At 44.0% G+C, this 20,319-nt stretch overlaps 1 protein-coding gene across 7 annotated transcripts in view; it reads right to left on the bottom strand.

Moving 5' to 3' along the window:
• rnf220a (ring finger protein 220a) overlaps nucleotides 1–20,319 on the bottom strand; it is a 167,429-nt gene that overhangs the window by 135,279 nt on the left and 11,831 nt on the right. For all 7 annotated transcript variants that reach the window (XM_068737873.1, XM_068737872.1, XM_068737874.1 and 4 more), the window contains exon 2: nucleotides 17,392–18,576. In XM_068737873.1, coding sequence (XP_068593974.1) covers nucleotides 17,392–18,046 — 655 coding nt within the window. In that variant the 5' untranslated portion in view covers nucleotides 18,047–18,576. The remainder of the gene's footprint in view (nucleotides 1–17,391; nucleotides 18,577–20,319) is intronic.

Genomic DNA, 20,319 nt, shown 5'->3' with positions numbered 1-20,319 from the left:
ACAACGAAACAGAGGGAACGAGTGAGAGATGTGTGTTGACCACATTGATGGATCATAATCTAGTAAACCTTTTTAATGTTAATATGAGGTGAGAGATAGAGATAGAGCAAGACCCGCAGTGCTGTAACTAAGTCTGAAAAATAAAGCTTCTAAAACTTTCCAGGAAACGTGTCTGTTTGAGTTTATAGAGGAAGATTTTAGAGAAGATCTTAAGTATCAAACACGACCTTTCATTTTTAAAGACTACTTGAGAGTCTCACCAGCGAGGATTTGGCATTTCTGCTTTTTATGCAGAAAATATGAAAATAATATGAAATGTATATGAAAACGTACTGAACCGTGGCAAAACTGTATCGTATTGAACCGAACCGAGAATTTTGTGAACCGTTACACCCCTAATATATATACAGTTGTGGTCAAAAGTTTACATACACTTGTAAAGAACATAATGACATGGCTCTCTTGAGTTTCCAGTTATTTCTACAACTCTGATTTTTCTCTGATAGAGTGATTGGAACAGATACTTCTTTGTCACAAAAAACATTCATGAAGTTTGGTTCTTTCATGACTTTATTATGGGTTATTATGGGAAAAAGTGACAAAATCTGCTGGGTCAAAAATATACATACAGCAACATGAATTAGCAATTTTGGTGACTTAGAAAGTTGTGTCAATGAAATGAGCTTCATAGCATGGCCTCTTAACTTCTTGTGAGTGATTATGAGTGACTACAGCTGGTGACTTCTCTGAGGCCATTTAAATAGGGCTCATTGGATACAAATGCCCACAAACGCTACAATGGGAAAGTCAAAGGAGCTCAGCATGGATCTGAAAAAGCGAATCATTGACTTGAACAAGTCAGGAAAGTCACTTGGAGCCATTTCAAAGCAGCTGCAGGTCCCAAGAGCAACAGTGCAAACAATTGTTTGTAAGTATAAAGTGCATGGCACTGTTTTGTCACTGCCACGATCAGGAAGAAAACGCAAGCTATCACCTGCTGCTGAGAGAAAATTGGTCAGGAGGGTGAAGAGTCAACCGAGAACCACCAAAAAGCAGATCTGCCAAGAATTAGAAGCTGCTGGAACACAGGTGTCAGTGTCCACAGTCAAGCGTGTTTTGCATCTCCATGGACTGAGAGGCTGCCGTGCAAGAAGGAAGCCCTTGCTCCAAAAGCGGCACCTTAAGGCTCGACTGAAGTTTGCTGCTGATCACATGGACAAAGATAAGACCTTCTGGAGGAAAGTTCTGTGGTCAGACGAAACAAAAATCAAGCTGTTTGGCCACAATGCCCAGCAATATGTTTGGAGGAGAAAAGGTGAGGCCTTTAACCCCAAGAACACCATGCCTACCGTCAAGCACGGTGGTGGTAGTATTATGCTGTGGGGCTGTTTTGCTGCCAATGGAACTGGTGCTTTACAGAGAGTAAATGGGATAATGAAGAAGGAGGATTACCTTCAAATTCTTCAAGATAACCTAAAATCATCAGCCCGAAGGTTGGGTCTTGGGCGCAGTTGGGTGTTCCAACAGGGCAATGACCCCAAACACACATCAAAAGTGGTAATGGAATGGCTAAATCAGGCTAGAATTAGGGTTTTAGAATGGCCTTCCCAAAGTCCTGACTTAAAATCCCATTGAGAACATGTGGACAATGCTGAAGAAACAAGTCCATGTCAGAAAGCCATCAAATTGAACTGAACTGCACCAATTCTGTCAAGAGGAGTGGTCAAAGATTCAACGAGAAGCTTGCCAGAAGCTTGTGGATGGCTACCAAAAGCGCGTAATTGAAGTGAAAATGGCCAAGGGACATGTAACCAAAATATTAGCACTGCTGTATGTATATTTTTGACCCAGCAGATTTGATCACTTTTTCTGTTAACCCATAATAAAGTCATGAAAGAACCAAACTTCATGAATGTTTTTTGTGACAAAGAAGTATCTGTTCCAATCACTCTATCAGAGAAAAATCAGAGTTGTAGAAATAACGGGGAAACTCAAGAGAGCCATGACATTATGTTCTTTACAAGTGTATGTAAACTTTTGACCACAACTGTGTATATCTATCTATCTATCTATCTATCTCAGGGACATGCGGTCAGGAGAGGCAGGGGAGGCTCCGCCTCCTCTGACGTGCGGTGAGGTTCGTGGCTGGTGAGGCACTGACACTACATAAGTCAGATTTACAAATATATGAACCCAGTAGAGTAACTTAAATCGCCATTCAATTGGCAGCTTGCACATTGACTACTGGTTGTTTTTCATATTTCATATCAGCATTATTTACACACACATAGGTAAGGTACATATTTGATTCCACCGGGAGCGTTTGCGCCGCGACCTGCCCCACCGACCTGCGCCAGTGTTTCAGAAGCGGAGCGCTCGTGAGCGCCACCCGCGAAAATCGTGAGAGTCCGCGATAATCTGTGTAACAACCACGGATGTATAAAGAGAACAACAAACACATATTAGGTTACTTTACCTGTCCGACGTTGAATTGCTGTTGATTTGGTCATATTTCCTTGTTTTTTGAGACATGTTTAAGCTTGGATATTGAATCTTACATTTTTGTGGTCAAAGCAAAATATAAGAAGAAGAAAAGTGTAGAAGAAGAGCAACGACAGAACAAGCATAAACCCGACGAAGGGGCTCTCGCACGCCCTCTTCTTTGAGGCAGAGTAGTGTTTGCCTCCCCTGTGTGCTTTTTCACTGCGGTTTCTGTCAGATCAGCAACACTAAATAGGTTCTACACATACGTGAAATACATTACCTATTCTATGGAAAGAAAGGACATAATAAAAGTGTCTACAAATATTACAGTGGTGACAAACAATGAGAAAGCAAAAGGCACGCGCTCAACCCAGTTTGTGAGGGATTGCGCAATCTGAGGTGAGGCACAGCTCGTCGCTGCCTCACCTCACGTGTGCGGTGAGGCAGCGTTCTCTGTTTGAACAGGACATGCGCAAATTCAGCGATTTGGATTATAAAAATGATTGGAATCATACATAAATTACATTTATAGCACAGATCAGTAGAGACATATTAATATTTATTTTATTTTAGCATTATTTGTTTTTTACTTGTCATGATGACAGGTGAGGCACCTGCCTCCCCTGACTGCACGTCCCTGGGCAGAATTTATGGCGTGGCTGCTTTGAGTGACAGGTGGGTGCCGTCTCAGGTTGTAAGCCGTTAGCTGTTTCTTCTGCTGCATCACCTGGGCCGACTCAGCTCCACCGACGATCCACATTTTAGCCCATTTTTAGCAGTAAACTGTGTCCTCACTGCCAAGATGGCGACAGCCAGAGTTGCCCACTTTGAGTCTCACAATTGCTATTCAGAAACCTATTTTATACAGTACATGGACCAAAAGATAATAAGATCAGTTCACCTTTTAGTTTCCAGCGCCAAACAGTAGACGGACAACTATGGTCACCAACTAGTGTTTAGCAGCTAACAATCCAGATGTCTCACTTAGGAGACCAAATCAGAGCTAAAAGGCGAGTGAATGTTGGACTTAACATTTGTCAGGTGAACAGAGGCCCAACTTTGCTGACTTATTCACTATAAAACCTTGATTCATAAGATAATATGTCACTGTTGCGTTTGCCAGCTTGTTCAATGTTGTCAAAGTATTCTGGACACAAGCATTTCTTTGTAAGTGTAAACTGAGTGAATTTTTTCAGCCACAATAGTTCAGCAGGAATAATTTTTTTCTGTTTTTCTTTGCTTCCTCTGCAGTATAGTGTTGTGCGGTACATAGAGACCATGCCAGAGTAGCCGTTGTCCTGTGATGGACTGACCCAGCAGTCACTACACACTCTTTTCCAACCCGCGGCAAGAAGCTTGAGTTCACACCATCCTCAGTGTGATTTGGCGAGGTCGATTTTAATCTTCCCACCACCGGCCTTTAGGTCCTGACCCAGTCTCCCCGCGACACTGCTCTGACAATTACATGTAAGTACACACAGGGTCCCTAACAGACTGCAGAGCCCCCGACTGGTGACGTCCCATAGGTCATTAGGCTTCTTCCTGGAAAACAAGGCAGAGCTAACAAGTGCACAGCTTGGTTTTAATATGGTGTTAGTGCTAAGATAAGAGAAAAGCTGTGAGCTCGCCTCGGTGGCTGGCTTAGTTTGTGTTTTGTCGCCCACTGACTTTTTCTTCTTCTCCTTCTTCTTCCAGAACCAAAACGGAGTATGTAGCCGACAGGAAACAGAGCACGACAGATAAAAGCCCCCAAAGAACGGCAAACTAGGTCAGGCCGTGTTTAAAGATCTGTGGTTTTACTTGTTGGAATAATGTCTTTCTTTTCACCCTGGTGTCTTGTACATGGAGTCACAGGTAAAGTATTAAAAAAAACTGATTATGCAATCAAATATGTTTTCTCTTATTGAACAACGCTGCAGGAACAGGGCTCTATGCTTATGAAGGAATCAAGGAGGAAAGATCAGGCTGTGTTAAGCACTTGTGCACTCGCCCACACACACACACACACACACACACACACACACACACACACACACACACACCCTCCCCTGTTGGGTGTAGAGGAGAATCAATATGTCTTTGAATGAGGGTCAGAAGGGTTGTCTGCCCAGGGAGAGCTGACAGATTTGCTCTCTTTTGCTCTGCTAAGCCCCTGCCTGCTTCTAAAACCCCCTGACACACACACACACACACACACACACACAGAGAAAAACATACAGATGAAGAAACCCACACGCGCACACAAACAGATGGAAAGAGACGCACGCACAAAGATGTGATGCTTCTCCGGGAGGGCAGAATTCCGATCATTTTGCCGCGAGGATGTGATATTAGACGTTCCACATCGAAATGAACCCTGCTGCGTACCCCGCCGAGTGTGTGTACGTCTGAACTGTATGTGTGTGTGTGTGTGTGTCTGCCTACAACCTTGGCAAGTGCCATAACTCAGGCTAGGACACACACAACACAAAGAAGAAATAGTGCATTGAATGGAGATAAAAACAGATGCATGAAACTGAACCTAAACTGACATACGACTACTAGATTAGCCCCCTGCTCTTGACTTCTCATCAAAGCAAACTGTTTTCACCTACATTCCAAAAAACACTCAAAGAGAAGAACATCGAGCGGTGATGGAAGTAGCTGATGAAGAAATATGGCCACAAAGTGACAACTTGGAATGGTTAGAATCCAAGCTCGGACTTCTTCTTCTAGCATAACACAGGGAATGGGGCTGCAGCTATCGGTTATCCTAGAAGTGAATTAATCTGATAAAGAAATAATTACTTTAAAAAATGTATTCAGACAGTCTGAAACTGAGGCATGAATTAAATAAAAAAAATACAAAATAAAAGATTTTAATTTTGAATAAAATAAAATAAAAATAATACATAAATATTGCCTTTACATTGTGCAATTTAACTTTCAGCAACAAGTTTCAACTTAACTACAACTCTGGCATAAGACAGCCTTTCCTGTCTTGTTGGAAGGCTTTGAGGCAATTTGTGGCAAAACGTAAGCTAACTTAAGGGCATCATAACTAGTCGGCATCCTAATTTACATTCAACACTAGCCATTACATATAGCCACGTACATTCTTCAGACTAGCCTTCATCTCAACTAGTAATCATATTGATTTTACATAAAATGTTGAAATGTTGAAATGGTTAAAATAAGGGATTTTCATCAACCAAACAAATATGAATCTATTAGGAACGATTATTGAATGTAAATTATCCCTGGGACTGCTTTTAGTGTCAAACCCGTTTAAAGTGGGCTGTGATGTCTGACAGTACAAAAACACCACAGGGTTAAGTAGATAACAGCGTTAAATGCTGGATATCACTGATAATCAAATCAGAGGAATGAATGTGTCCGTGTGTGATGAATGCTTTCGTGTGTGAGTGTGAGTGTGTGTGTGTGTGTGTGTGTGTGTGTGTGTGTGTGTGTGTATGCCTCCCGTGTGGTTAACATACTAGAGCAGCAATTAGTAATCACTCATGGAGCTAATGACATCAATCAATGAGCTTTTAAAACCAGCCATTTGATAATTACAACCATAAATGGTCACCCATGGATTCATTATAGTACTGCGCTCCCTGTCTGCCACTGTCCCTCTGCATTTATGTAAACTGTACTTCACCAGATCAAAAAACATTTTATGAAGCATATACATAATTGTTTACTCCCTATGTCATTCATTAAAACATGTCTCAGTACTGATTCTTTACGGAGCCAGTGGTAAAAGGAAGGGATGGAATATACTGCAGGTGCTTAGAATAAGTTTAATCATTCTAAAAATGCACCATTGTTTTGAAGCAAATGTTTAGAAGGTCACAGGTTGTGCTTCGATGACTAGATGAGCAGTCTTCACAATCTGAGGGCTTCAATACAACAAGCAAAAAGAGGAAGGGAGAGAGAAGGAAGGAAAAGACACAGAAGGAGGGATGGGAGGAGAGATGATGAAAGGAAACGCTGAAACCTCTAGAATCAGTCAGCGAGCCAATGGCGAGTATGAAAGAGGGAATTCAGAAGTGAAACAGCCGAGGAGACGTGGAGACATTATTCTTTCCTTTATTTATTTTAGTTATTTTACGCACTTCCCACTTTCACTGTCAGATCTGAGACAGCAGCTGAGGGTTCTTTTATTTTAGTCACGTCACTATTTTTGTCTTGCACAGTCTTTTTGTCTGTGTGTTTTTTTTAAAACACATTATTATCTTTTTTTAACATTTTTGTATGTTTTTTTATTTTATTTCAGTTCCAATGGGCTTTCATGTCCTGATTGTGGGTGTATGGACATTTGCAGGTGCTTTTTAATATCATAAAGCTTTAACTCACATTAGCTGATACTGAAGAACAACAGTGCAGCTTTAAAAACCACAAACACATATATGTCTGTAAGAAAAACCCTGAAGTGAACTGAAACTGTTGCGTCTGATAAGATTGTTTTTTTTTAATGACCTTGACCCTAAAATCAGTTTCACTCAGTGTAAATGAAGTGTCTGGGTGGCCAGCTGATGAGCGCAGGATCTGAATATGAGCTAACCTGCACATCATATAGGTGCACAAGTGTGCGTTGCAGGTCCAGCGATGCGCGTGTGTTTGCGTGTGTGTGTTTGCGTATGCGCATCTGTATGTGCACGTGGTGCGGATGCACAATTACCAGGCAGGCGCGAATCGATAGGTGCCTGCTGACAGATGGATTAGCACGGTAAACAGATGATACACACACCGCTAAATTATTCATCTGCTGAACAGTGGGCTGGGTTTCCACACACACCCGGTGATGGGGGGGAGGATAGAAGGATGGGTGTGAATAAGGAGAATGAAGAAGAGAGCCCGAGGAGGCAACTTGTGTTGCGACCAGAACGCAAACCTGAGATGTGACGAGTGTGTTGAGCGCGCGTGTGTGTGTGTGTGTGTGTGTGTGTGTGTGTGTGTGTGTGTGTGTGTGTGTGTGTGTGCCTCAGCTCTGCTTAAGAGACTCAACCACAACAGCAAAAAACAAAAAAAGACACCTTGGACAGACAGACAGACTCTTCGTCCCTCTAATGCCTTTTAGATATGCAGAGGCACCGCGGGGGGTCAGCGTCAAGTGCCTCGCGAGGTGTTCCAGGTACCCAACACACGCACATGCGCAAACCTCGACACACTCATCCTATTTTCCTCTGTCCACGTCTTTCTACTTCTGAAGTGCGGGCAAATCCGTGATCATCGACTGTTTATGCCTTTAGCAAAGCCCGCCGCGCGAATGCAATTTCACAGCGCTCGCAGACCCACACGAGAGAGGTGCGGGGGGGTAATGTAATGTGGATAAACCTGATCATGCCATGGGAGAGACATGCACCATTATGTTTGGAGACAGAACGGACACGCCTCTCTTGAAGGCTGCCTTTTGGTCGGGGGCACTTCGGGTGGCAGCCGCGATACCGTTAGCATTGGAGTTAGCTATGAAAGGCGGATCAAAAACAAGGAGGAGTCGTGAGGAAACGAGGGTGATAAAACAGCTTCAATAGGACCTTTGCAGTGCACTCCCAATATTGAATGGTGTAGATTCTGGTGCATGCAAATCATATGAGCATGGACACACACATTCACACACACTCTGGCATGCATATAAAACACCCCTTATTGATTTGTTTCACCTTTCTAAGGGACTTTAGAGGCCCCTTTTGCAGCAGCAGCAGATGCTAAGCTTTGTTCCTCTGGGATGGCTGCAACTTTTAGTACCAACGAGGAAGAAATCACATGTGATGATACACGCTGACATCTGATCGCCCAACCTCAAATTTCCACTCCGGGGAAAGAATAGTTCACTGTCAAATATACAACGCAGAGAAAATCCTCCTTCCTTATTTAAAGATGTGTTTCGCTTCCAAAACATCTACAGGTGCAAGTCGCTCTTAAGAAAAAATAAGGCGTGTATATATGTGTGTGTGTGTGTGTGTGTGTGTGTGTGTGTGCTTAGTGATGGGCCAGTCCAGCTTTGTGGAGCGCATTAAGAGCAGCTAACGATCTCGAACCCACACACAACCCCCTTCCTCTCTCACACACACACAAACACACACACACAAACTGTTGGTTCGCATCATGGCCGCCATCAGCAGGAACCAATCAGATTTGATGAATAATTCAATATTAAAGAGGGTGTGACCAAGACAGGGAGGGGAAGGGCTCTGCCAAGCAAGGGGGCTTTTTGGAAACGGGCCTGCTGTTTGTATGTGTGTGTGAAAGTGAGAGAAGCAAGGGGGGGGGGCAAGCCTGTCACACTAGACTGCATCCACAAACTGGCTGCAGATTAGATTACTGAGGAGAGGAGAGGAGAGGAGAGGAGGAGGAGGAGGAGGGGAGGGTGAGGAGGAGAGAAGAAGGAGACGAGGACAGAATGGAGGGAGGAAAAGGGAGGCTGGAGAAAGAGAGGAGGAAGAGGAGGAGGAGGAGGAAGAGACAGTGGCAGACTGAGGAGGAGCATCTTTTAACACATCTGCATTAGGAGGTGTCTGAATGCCGGAGCTCTCTGGAGAAATAAGGTTTGCGGGGAACACTTGAAGGTACAACGTGCAGCAGAGCTATACAACATTAACACGGTATATCGTTTTCAAATCAACTGGCATTCTTTGGTAAAGTCAAATCCACGAGGATTATCACAGCTTTGCTCTTGAGCTTTACTGGAGAGGATAAACATGTCGGAGCCCATTCACCATTTTCACCACTACTGGGAACCATGGCAAGAAAAGATGGCTGCGGTATATTTATGTGTTTTGCACAAATCCTGCATCTTTTCTAAGAAAAACACTGTAAAAGAGAATAAGGCAGAAGTTCAGGGCTGTGACCTTATGAGAGTGTTTGTGTGTGTGTACACATATTAAAAGCTAAATGTGTGTTGTGTTGCCAGGTGTGCTGCAGTTGAATGAGGCTCGGTGGAGTTTTAACGCAGGTTTTTTTTTTATTGGCCAAAGCTGACATCACCAGGGGAACAAAGTGGAATTCCGGAACTGGGGACGTTACGGACCTGAGCTTGTCTGTGTGTGTGTGTGTGTGTGTGTGTGTGTGTGTGTGTGCGTGTGTTTGAGACAGAAAGAGAGAGAGAGAGAGAGAGAGAGAGAGAGAGATGGCCTCTGTGCTGCGGGAATTGTGTCATGTTCTCTTCAAAGCAGCCTGTTTCCTGAACTCCCTGAATGCAAAGTGACATCCTGTCCTCACAGAGGTCTACCTGATTTCTGCTGTTTCTAGACAGTAAGTTGATGAATCAAGCACCACAGCAGATGAAATATTTTGACACAATATTAGTTAAAAAGAAGTCCCATTTTAAGAGAAAAAATAAATGACTTTTGAGGCTAGAGAACATTTCGCAGGGCGCCGCAGAGGAATCCCCTCATCTCATCTGCTCTCCTTCATTTGCTTTACACCAGCTCCAGCGACTCATTTGTGTAACCTACTCCTCCACACACACACACACACACACACACACACACACACTCGCACGCACACCCACACACACAGATCTGTGTCCAAATGGAGTAGCTGCGCCGACAAAAGGCTCGACAGGAAGCGACTAATCCTTGATCTGCGCAGCGTCGCAACAATGACCGCAAGACGACTCACACCAAGTGACACACACACACACACACACACACACAGACAATTGCTGCTCACTTCCAGTTGCCACCCAGTGAGAGAGAAAGGGAGGGGAAAGGACCGGCTTGAAAGAGAGATGGAAAGAGAATATTCCCAGATTCCAATGACTACTTAAAAAAAAAATCATAGTCACAATAAATGTGGACTGTATGGATCAGGTGCATGAAGGCTGGGAATCGGACACGCACACTCCTCAGCCTGGGGGAGCTGCCAGAAGGGCAGAAGGGCACACACTTGGGGGTAAACAAAGCCACCACAAGCAGGACAGTACCAAATGTGAGTGAGTGTGTGTATGTGTGTGTGGCACACGGTGGAGACTGACAGGGAGGCAACATGAGAGGGACAAGCCTTTTAACATCTGGCTAAGCACTGACAGGAAGACACACACACCCACACACACACACACACACGGGCGGGTGGGCGAGTCCCAGTCCTAATTATTAGAACACTCTTACTTAACTTAACCCTGCCACTAGACCGTGACAGGCAGAGATGGAAGGGGAGAGGAGGGGGGAGGGGGGGGACAATTTTTTTTTTTGAGAGGACAAGGAGAAGGATGAGCCTTCTGTCTCCTTGGCTGATTTTTTAACTCCTCACACGCCGTGGCAGCGGAAGGGAGGATTGTAAAGGACAAGGAATTTTTTTTAAAAGCTGACAGTCAAAAAGCTCCACTTGCAGAAGCCCCACCTACACGGTTTGATTGACAGGTGGTCTGTGGAAAGTGATATCCCACTGCAGTTAGTGACTGCCAAGCACTAAAGATGGAAACCAGAAATTCAAAACAGAATCTGTTTGCAGCAACATCATCGTCCAGCTTCCCTATATTCTGAGAAGCCGTTTTATTTTTCATCCACGTTTTTTTTTAAATTAATTTTTAGCTGCAACACTTTGGTCCCCAGACAGAAAATGACATTTTTACCCTACGGAAGAGATGAAGATAAACAAAGAACAGAAGAAAGGGCGAAGATGAGGAGGAAGAGGAGGCCTCTCGCTGTGTGTTTTCACAGCTGTGTGTGATGCGCTCCGTTGAACGTTAAAACTATTGATGGGAATACGAGAAAATAGGTGTAGTTTCAGTACGTTAACATGATTTGACTTAATAAATGTGACTAATACACAAATTCAACAATATCTACCTGTCTATGGTGCGCTGTCTTAAGAAGTCCTTATGTCAGTCAGGCAGATGGGATCTGCATTTCAGCTCAACATCTCTGTTTCCCTGTTTCCTTCATTCCTTCCTACCCCGCAACCTTTCCTTTTTTTCTTGTATCGCTTTTATCCTTTCTTTTAGCTCTCCCACCCTCCCTAAAAGATTTTTCTTCTTCCTTTCCTTCGTTTCTTTTTTTTCTGTTATATGTCTGTCCGGTTGACTTTTATTTTCACTGTCTATCTCAATTGCATGCGTGGGAAAATGTCCATGAGCGATGAGTGAAAAGCGAAAACGAAAAAAGAAGAGGGACGAGGAAGCTGGGTTACAGGCATTCGGGGGTCAGGTTCAGAGTAAATCTCTTGGCCTTGTAAATGCTGAGAGAATGTAAACAAACAGACTACAGCTGTCACACACTCATGCGGGGAGATGCACACACACACAGACAGAAGGGGAAGGAAGTAAAGGACGTGAAGGAAAAGATGACGGAGAGAACAAAAGATAAGTAAGAGGCAGAGGAAAACAAAAATGATGGATCGTGCTGGATGCTGAGACACAAACACACACGGCTTCACATTGACATGTTGAGCAAAAACGTCAAATCCCCTCTGCAAACAAGCAAGTGCACTGCGAAAGGAGGGGGGGAGGTGTCATTTGTCAACATTCCCATTAATTCCAATCACACATCCCATAATTCCATTCTCTCTTCTACTGTATACACACACACACACACACACACACACACACACACACACACACACACAAACACACACACACACACACAAAACCCCCTCCGCTTCATTCCTGTGCTAAAACCCTTACCATGTGAATACAGTAAACGCTGAAGGCCTTCACAATAATACGACATGCATAGTCCTCTTAAGGCATGATGGGGCCTTTATGTGCAGGTTTAGCGGCTGACAGGTTAGCGGGTTTAGCTAACAGCCAACGTGCCTGCCGGTGCAGTGGGGGGATTTGTGTGAGGGCTTAGCATGGAGTAGGCCGCCACCGCTCGGAACGGCCTGCGGCAGGCTCGACGAAATTGCACGTGGGGAGGTTTTTTACAAGTTGCGTTAATCGCGTTTTTTGTTTCAGCGTGAGAGGCAAAGAAGAGAGGATTCACTTTCGCACCTGGGATTAACTGGCGCGACGGATGATTGGACTGGAATTGGATCGAAACTAAAACACATATTCAACTTGGAAATGGATGAAGGCAAGACAAGTGGAAGAGCAGTGGTGTTAAGAGTCTGCTTCACATTTAAGATACTGGCGTCACCAAAAGGAACATGCAGTTTTTTTTCTTTAACTAAACATGTTTGGTTGTTTTTTTTTCTGCATCAAATGGAGTTGCAAGCCCTTTAAGCCCTAAGCCTTTTTGTAGGCCTCTCCTCGATTTTTGCAACCCATAGTTAAGAGAGTGATTTTCGTCTAAATATAAGGTGTATTTTAATAGTTGTTATAGTGTAGAAAGCTGACACTTGTGAAATTTGTTCTAATTTGTAAATATCAGTATATATGTTACTGGTTAAGAGTACATTAAGATGGAACACAGCACAAATTGAAATTCTTTATCTCCGACTATAAATTAATCCAATTTTGATAAGATATTTTTTTTTAATGTTGTAGTTGAAAGCTTTTCTCCTCTCCAGATCATAGCCCAATGGGTTGAGAGTCTCTCTGCACAATGTATTCTTTCATAAAGTGAAGCATTCAAGAGCTAGAGAGGTTAGAGTGCAGTGATTTCAGCCGAGGTCAACCAAAATGTCATTTGGTTCCAAGCTGTTCCATTGTAATTTTATAGAGTATATAATTATATATTTCACTTCTTTTATGACTAATAGTGTTCAATCTATCATATGCAGAAGTTTGGCATCATTTAGAGAGCCTGGATCCTCTCTGAGCCTGTTTATGTCCGTCATCCATGGGATTTTCTCATCTGGCTTCCACTCCAGGTCTCATAGCTCAGCCTGTGGTTGGTCGATTTCAGTCAATGGGCCCGCCTTAGAAGCGTCTGATTTTGATAGACAGAAGCGTTAGCCAGTAAGGAGTAAAACAGTGGCGCGTCACCTGAATTTGCGCATATCCTCGCCGGCATTCACACCCATCCCCCACACGGTCCCTTTGTTATTGGGCCCTTGTTTCTCCGCGGGGACATTTCAGAGACGCACCGGAAATACGTAGAAATATTGTTGACGGAAATAAGCGGAGATATACAGCAGAACAACGAAAAAGGTAAGGAGCTTTGGATGATTTTGAAGGATATTACGCATTGTGTTTCTGGTGTTTGTTTGCTCACAGCCTTGTGAGGGTTTACCGGAGAGGCGATCTGATAGTAGGTCTGCAATCTGTGTCGAATGCTCGTGCTGTTTGATATTTCGGTTGCCTATGCTAACCGTTAGCTTTGTTATGCTAACTCGGAGAAGAGCGACTTATGGCTAGAAATACGTGATTTTGTGATAAATATTTTATTTGCGTACACAATTTGTGTAGAATGGTGTTTGGAGTGTGTCAGAGTGTCTTGGATTGTTTGTTTTAAGCAGATTTTGAATTTTTTTTTGAATTTTTTTTTTTTTTTTTCATATTCATAATTACATGCATTGGTCATTTTTGGACGGTAAAGACCCAGAATCGGGTCCGTCGGGCTTAAAAGGTTTTAAGTGTTAAGGACCTGATATACTCTCAAACTAGAGAGTGGACATGCAGGATGACGTATTTTTGCAGGCCAACCCTGGAAGATAGCATCAAACTAGTTCCCTAAACAAAAATCTAGTGTTTTTTTTCCAGTTGGATTATTGAAGAAAAAAAGCTGAGATGATGATACTTACAGGTTTTGTTTATCTTCACAAATACCACTTTTATGATTTTTTGAAGAGTGAATGCAATAAAAAGCTAATTTCAGGCTGTAAACAAACTACACCACGGTCACACTACTTCACGTCACCACCACTAAGCTCAAGGTGGACTAGTTGGTGTGATGACATTTAGTAGTCTCATTAGCCACTTGTTAGCAACCACCTTTTTTAAGACACGTAAAAGCTTCAAAATTCCCAAGAGAGACATTTTCTATGACGTAGAACAAAAGTTTAAAATGCGTTACGCTTACAGACCATATATCAGGCATCTAACCAAAAAACTCATTAAAAAGACATTCGACTTTGAGACGAGGTAACCCAAAGTGCAAAATTGCTGACTCATTTCCGGGGGTTTACGACTCGTTTAATAACTGCAGCGCTCTATACTACTGGGTGTAAATGCCTTTAAAAAGTAGTGTTTTCTAGTCATTCAAAACTGCTCCAGAAGTCAAATAAAGACAACTACGCTTTCTGAGCAATTAGCTGAAGAAGAACATTATACAGCCCCAGCAAATGAGAGGACCTTTAGTTAAGGTTGACTTTGTCCAAACCGGAGAAGTGATTGGAGACGACTTCAAAGAATTGTTACAATGTAGGTGGTGATCGTGTTTGACTATAATCAGAGCCACGTGTCATTCATTTGGTAGAGAGATATCAGCACCTTAATGAAAGCTATAAATTGCATACCAAAACGCATTAAGATACGGATTTAATTGCACAAATGGATTCAAAGTCCAGACTACTTAAGTCATGCTTGACCTGGATGCACCCATGTGAAACTTAGCAAACTTAACACGACTTACTTGAGATATTGATAATTAAACCTATGAAACACCTGCCATTTATATTTATTTTTGCACTGAACCAGAATCTCTATGTGACACTGTATGATCCCAAGCATTGCAAACCTCTTTTCACTGTGAGATTTCCGAGAGGCATGTGTGAAGCAGCACGGAGACTGCTAGTTAGCTAATGTGTGTGTGTGTGTGTGTGTGTGTGTGTGTGTGTGTATGTGTGAAGCAGCGAGAGCGCCGTCCTCATGGGATTGTACCAAAGTGTTGTTTGTTCTTTGCGCCTCCGCTGGATAGCCAAAACCAGTGAAGGAGAACCCATAATTCTTTGCTGCAAGCAGTGCCTCCGCACATCCAATTGCATTAGAAGCCTATGGTAGAGGTGGAGGCTACTTGTGCCAAGATTTAACCTGATTAGATACCGATGCTGCCGTTCCAAAAGACAGCACAGGAGGCCCACGTACCCATCTCCTATTCTATTTCTGGCCTCGGTCAAATCTGGAGTGACAACATGGCAACGACCACAAGGCTCTTGAGCTACGGTCGCTTTTGCTCAATGCCGGGAAAATGTCTATTTCGAATGAAAAAATTTGGAATCTAGCGAAACACAAATGAGAACCAATTCCATATCGGAGTTGTCATTTCTTTCTCCCTCCCCTCTCTTTGTTCATGTCCCCTTTCCCCTCTTCTCACTTCATGTGCTTCTTTGATATCTTCCTCCTTCTCATTCCTCCCCTTGCCAGCTCACCAGGTGTCATTTCCCCCAATTTTTCCCTTCCCTCCTTTCCTTCATCCCTTTTTCACCCTCTCTGTGTCCACTGCGGTGGTCTTTTTTATCGGATCAGTCTCAGGCTGTCACCTCTGTCTCTCATGTGTTCCATCAAGGATACATCACCCAAACACACACACACACACACACACACACACACACACACACACACACACACACACACACTCTCTCCTTCTTCCACTAGAGGTGGAGAATGAATAAAACCAGGAGTATAGAAACAAAGACAGTCAAAGAGGAGATGAAGTGAATTCAAGAAAGGACAGACAGAAAGGAAGGCCGTCTCTTTGTAGTTAAATTATACACTAAAGGCACATCTCTGTCTGTCTCTGTCTGTCTCTCTCCTAATTTGTTACTGAGATCCGATGCAGCTTGTTGACATGTGTAGGAGATGTCGGTGCTCATGCTGAGAGCTGTTTGTGCGTCTGGAAGAGTGTTTGTGTGTTTGTGCTTGGAGCTCGTTCAACCCCTCTCCCACCTCCCATTTATTACACACACAGACAAACACAAACACACACACACACACACACACACACACACACACACACACGGCCTGCCAAGGTTTTGGGTATGTGGGTAAATCTTTTGGCAACAGGGCTGCCAGCATTGAGCTATGATGAATGCTGATGGCAAAGAGCATGGCCAGTCTCTGAACCAGTCACTCATACACACTGACACACACTGACACACCAACACACACACACACACACACAAACACTAATCAGATTCCCGGTGCGTGAGGGCCAAATGGCATCCCTCCACCGGTGAATGCTAATGTAACCAGTGGAGCTTGTGGGCTTGTGAAACAAGGCTAGAGAGAGCCAGGAGAGATGATGACAGGAGAACATAGATGGGATTGTTTACTGGCGTGTGTTATGCTAGTGTGTCAAAATTTGCATTCTTTTACAAATTACAGAGAGTTGTACTTTGGTTTTAATTTGAGTCAGAATTAGAGTTGGCTGTGGGGGTTTGTGTGTCTTGCTGTGTAGGTTTGGTCAGGTTTTATTTCTACAATTGACTGTAGAATCGTCCAAGATTATTGTGGTTTGAGCAGTATTGATCAAAAACGTTGGAAGAGTATTGGAAGTGTGACAATGTGTATTGGGCATCAGTGCAATCACTTCCAGTAAACTGAAAGAAAATGCATAATGGAGAGGTGATGTGGCCAGACCCTTCATTTTACCACACTGAAACATTGTACAACATATCATTTTGTATCATTGCAAGAGCATAATGGGGCTGATTTGTGTTTTCACCGCATAAGACTTTCACAGCAATAATGTGTAAGTCTATGTAGTTTGAGTGTTGTGAGAACATAGCACATTGTGCAATACATTCCTATAATTTGTCTTTGTATGCTTTATGATCTATTCCTCCATACAGATGGGTGACAAATATGTATGTAAGAAAAACCTCACGTCAAGTGTCTTATTAACCACTTTATAGATTCTCTAAATATTACTGGAGGGGTGAACCACATTCGTTCATAAGATATCGCATAAGTGTTTCATCGGGTTATGATCTGGGGATTTCAAAGACCAATCCATGTGATTCGCATCTTCAAATCATTTAGTGACCCCTTGTGCTGGTCTTTTGTTACCATGTTATTCCTATCATTTGTCACACATCTGTATGCACAGTTCTAGCTTCCTTCTTTACAATGTAGAACTGCAATGAACAGTTACTTACAGCGCTCAATGCGGTCTTCTGGGCTGGAGGAAGTCTCTCGATCCGACAGGAGGCCTGACACCGCGAAGATCTTTTTCCCGCTGTCCTCCACTGCTTTCAAGGCGCTGCTAGGCGAACTTCCAGGAGGGATCTGAGAACCACCAAAGTCATACTCTTTCCCCTCCGCATCGGAGTACCGCAGGTGGGGTGAGGCATCTGCATCCAGGCAGCCTTTGAGGCGCTTGGCCGGGGTGAAAGCAGACTGATACCCGCCTGGCACTACGTCCCGATCGTCCGGAGGTGAGGCAAAAGGCCTGAAGGCACCGACGCCGCTGTGATTCAGCATGCTGATCGGCGAGCAGTCCAGGTTAGGTGGGGCAAACTGGTGATGGAGGTGGAGGAGGGACGGAGGAAAGTCTCTGTTGGGGAATCCTGGTGGTACTCCACCTTGGCGGTGGTACATTGATGCAAAAGTGTAAGAACCGTTGTTAAATGGCAAATGTACATCTTTTTCAACGGAAACGGGGACGCCAAATGGACGTGGCTGCTGGCAGGGTATTGAGGCGTCGCGAGAGGCTTCAGCAGTGGAGGCCAGGACCATGAGGGCCGGGGAGGCCAGGGGATTGGGCAGGTAGGAGGAGCTCTCCATCTTGAAGGCTGCCCTGTGGAGATCCATGTCTGGGCGAGAGAAAGAGCTTGTTAGGATTTTAGGGGGAGGAGGAGATGATTCCTCCTCAATCAAATTTGAGACAATGTCCAAGGCCCTTGAAAAGGGTCTCAGGAAGTGTGTGAATCTGGGTTGGAGACTTGAGGGATTTGGCTTTAAGAAGGAAGGGGCTCAGAAAAGAGCAGTTTGTGAGAAAGGAGAGTATTCTTGAAGAAATCAGTCAACGTCAGGCTAGCTTGAATTCAGTTCATTTCTCTTTAGTGGGGCTAAAGTGAGTTAATCTGTCTCCAGCCAAATTCACTTAAGCTCAGTTCAGTCCAGATCATTCCGGGCCAGGTAAGTGCCGTTGGGTATATTCAGTCCTGATGATAAATACAATAAATGGTCAAGGTTAAGTTTTTCCTCCTAGTTAAAAAGCAGTAAAAGCCTCGCTCTTGGAGAGTCTGTTGTATGTGTTGCCTAAGCTGAACGGTCCCGGGGAAGGGGTGAACATCCGAAGGTCGTCAGAGCTGGTTCCTCATCTTCATGTGGTCCCCAAACTGAGGATACAAAACACAAGCATTAGGTTCAATAAAAACAGAAAATGACCCTTAAAAAATGTGATCTTCTTGCTCCAAACAAGTTGCAATGTTAGTCACAAGAACAGCTGTCTTACCTGTTCTGCCAAGTTAACCAAACTATACAATGCGACCTCTGAACTGAGCTCTCCCCTAATACCCGAAATGAGATGGGTAAAGATAATTACACCTTTTTAAATGATTTGTGGTTAGACAAGACCTGCCCTCTGATACACTTTCCCTTCACCCATCCCTTGAGGTCTCTGCTGTTTTGAAAAGAAGCGAAAAGATATTATCCGTGCCGACAAAAGTGCTTTAAATCAGCTCTTTAACATCCATAATAAAAAGTCGAATCGCTTTGCACACTGTTTCACATTTATCTCAGACCTCCTCATCTTTTCCTAATGATAGGTACTTTCAGAGACAAGTGGCGCGCTGCTCTTTCAGCAGACAAAGATCAATGCCTTGACCTCAATCTGTATGTAGAGGAAAGGCTGGGAGCTGAGTGGAACATTTTTTAATAAAGGAGCGTCTGAAAGCCAAGGCTTGAAGTCAAAACCTTTGGGGACAGAGTGTTCTTAAGCGGACACTGTTGTCGAAAGCCACAAATTCGCAACCTCTTGGGAAAAAGTGTCCTCAAGTTGACACTGTTGATGAAATCCTGTAAATCCCTGCCCTTTGACAAGAAGCCAAGAACTATTTCAAACCAAAACTTCTCCCGTTTCCCCCTCCCCTTTTCCTCTTGCTCTTTAAAAAAACTTCTCCAAACTGTTTCCACATCACATCTTTCCATTCCGATCTCTACAGCCCTCCACGTCTCATCTCTTTCCAAATGCCCCCCCCCCCCCCCCCTTGTCCTCCATCCTCCTAATCTGTCCTTCTCCTCTGTCCTCCTCCACTTTTCTCCATCCTCATCTCCTCTTCTCATCTCCCTGGTGCTATCTCTCCTCCCTCCCTCCCTCCCCCAATCTCAGATCTTGGTCTAAGCCGCTTAGTCCTACCATCTCCCAGGATCTTATTGGACCAGAACCACTTGTCTTAAGATAAGAACACACACGCACGCACACACACACATTTCAAACACACACACACACACACACACACACACACACACACACACACACACATCTGATATGAGGCTATGCGGCTCGATGTTCAGCTCCACACCCGACTCGGTGGGGCGAACACACTCCACACTCTCGCCGGCTATGCTACCCTCTCTCCCATCTCTCTATCTAACCACTTTTTAATTCCCCAATTTTTTACTATCTGTCCCCCCTTTCTTTTCACATCTCTCCTGCCAATCTCTTCTCCTCTCATCCCTCCCTCCATCCCTCCCCCTCTCTTCTCCCCCGGGTGATTCAGATGGGTGATATCATATCAGACCTCTCCATCTGCCATCCACGAGCCAGAGGAAATCTGACTGAGTGAATAAATTAGCCGTACTTGACCTCGCGACCCCCCCTTCCCCAGCGGCATCCGTGGCAACAGACTAGAATCTTCCCTCCCCTGGGGATTAGATTGGAGCGTGCGATTGGCCGGTCGAAGGATCGCAGAGGCAGCCGATGAAACGACAAAATAACATTTCAGAGATTTTTATCCCCAAAGGGCAATTTGAAGGTGGCTGGCATGTTAAGCGTCCAATATGTTAAAGATTTAGAGTAGGTGAAGATGTGCTTGTCGCACATAAGTGATCGTTTCTGGATTAAAAACATCTGATGATTT

This window comes from Cebidichthys violaceus, unplaced genomic scaffold (assembly GCF_023349555.1).
Source record: "Cebidichthys violaceus isolate CVI_PGR_0920_01 unplaced genomic scaffold, fCebVio1.0.p SCAF_8, whole genome shotgun sequence".
NCBI lineage: Eukaryota > Metazoa > Chordata > Actinopteri > Perciformes > Stichaeidae > Cebidichthys > Cebidichthys violaceus.
Note: the sequence above shows the minus strand (reverse complement) of the source record. Positions and strands in the feature narration are given on the sequence as shown.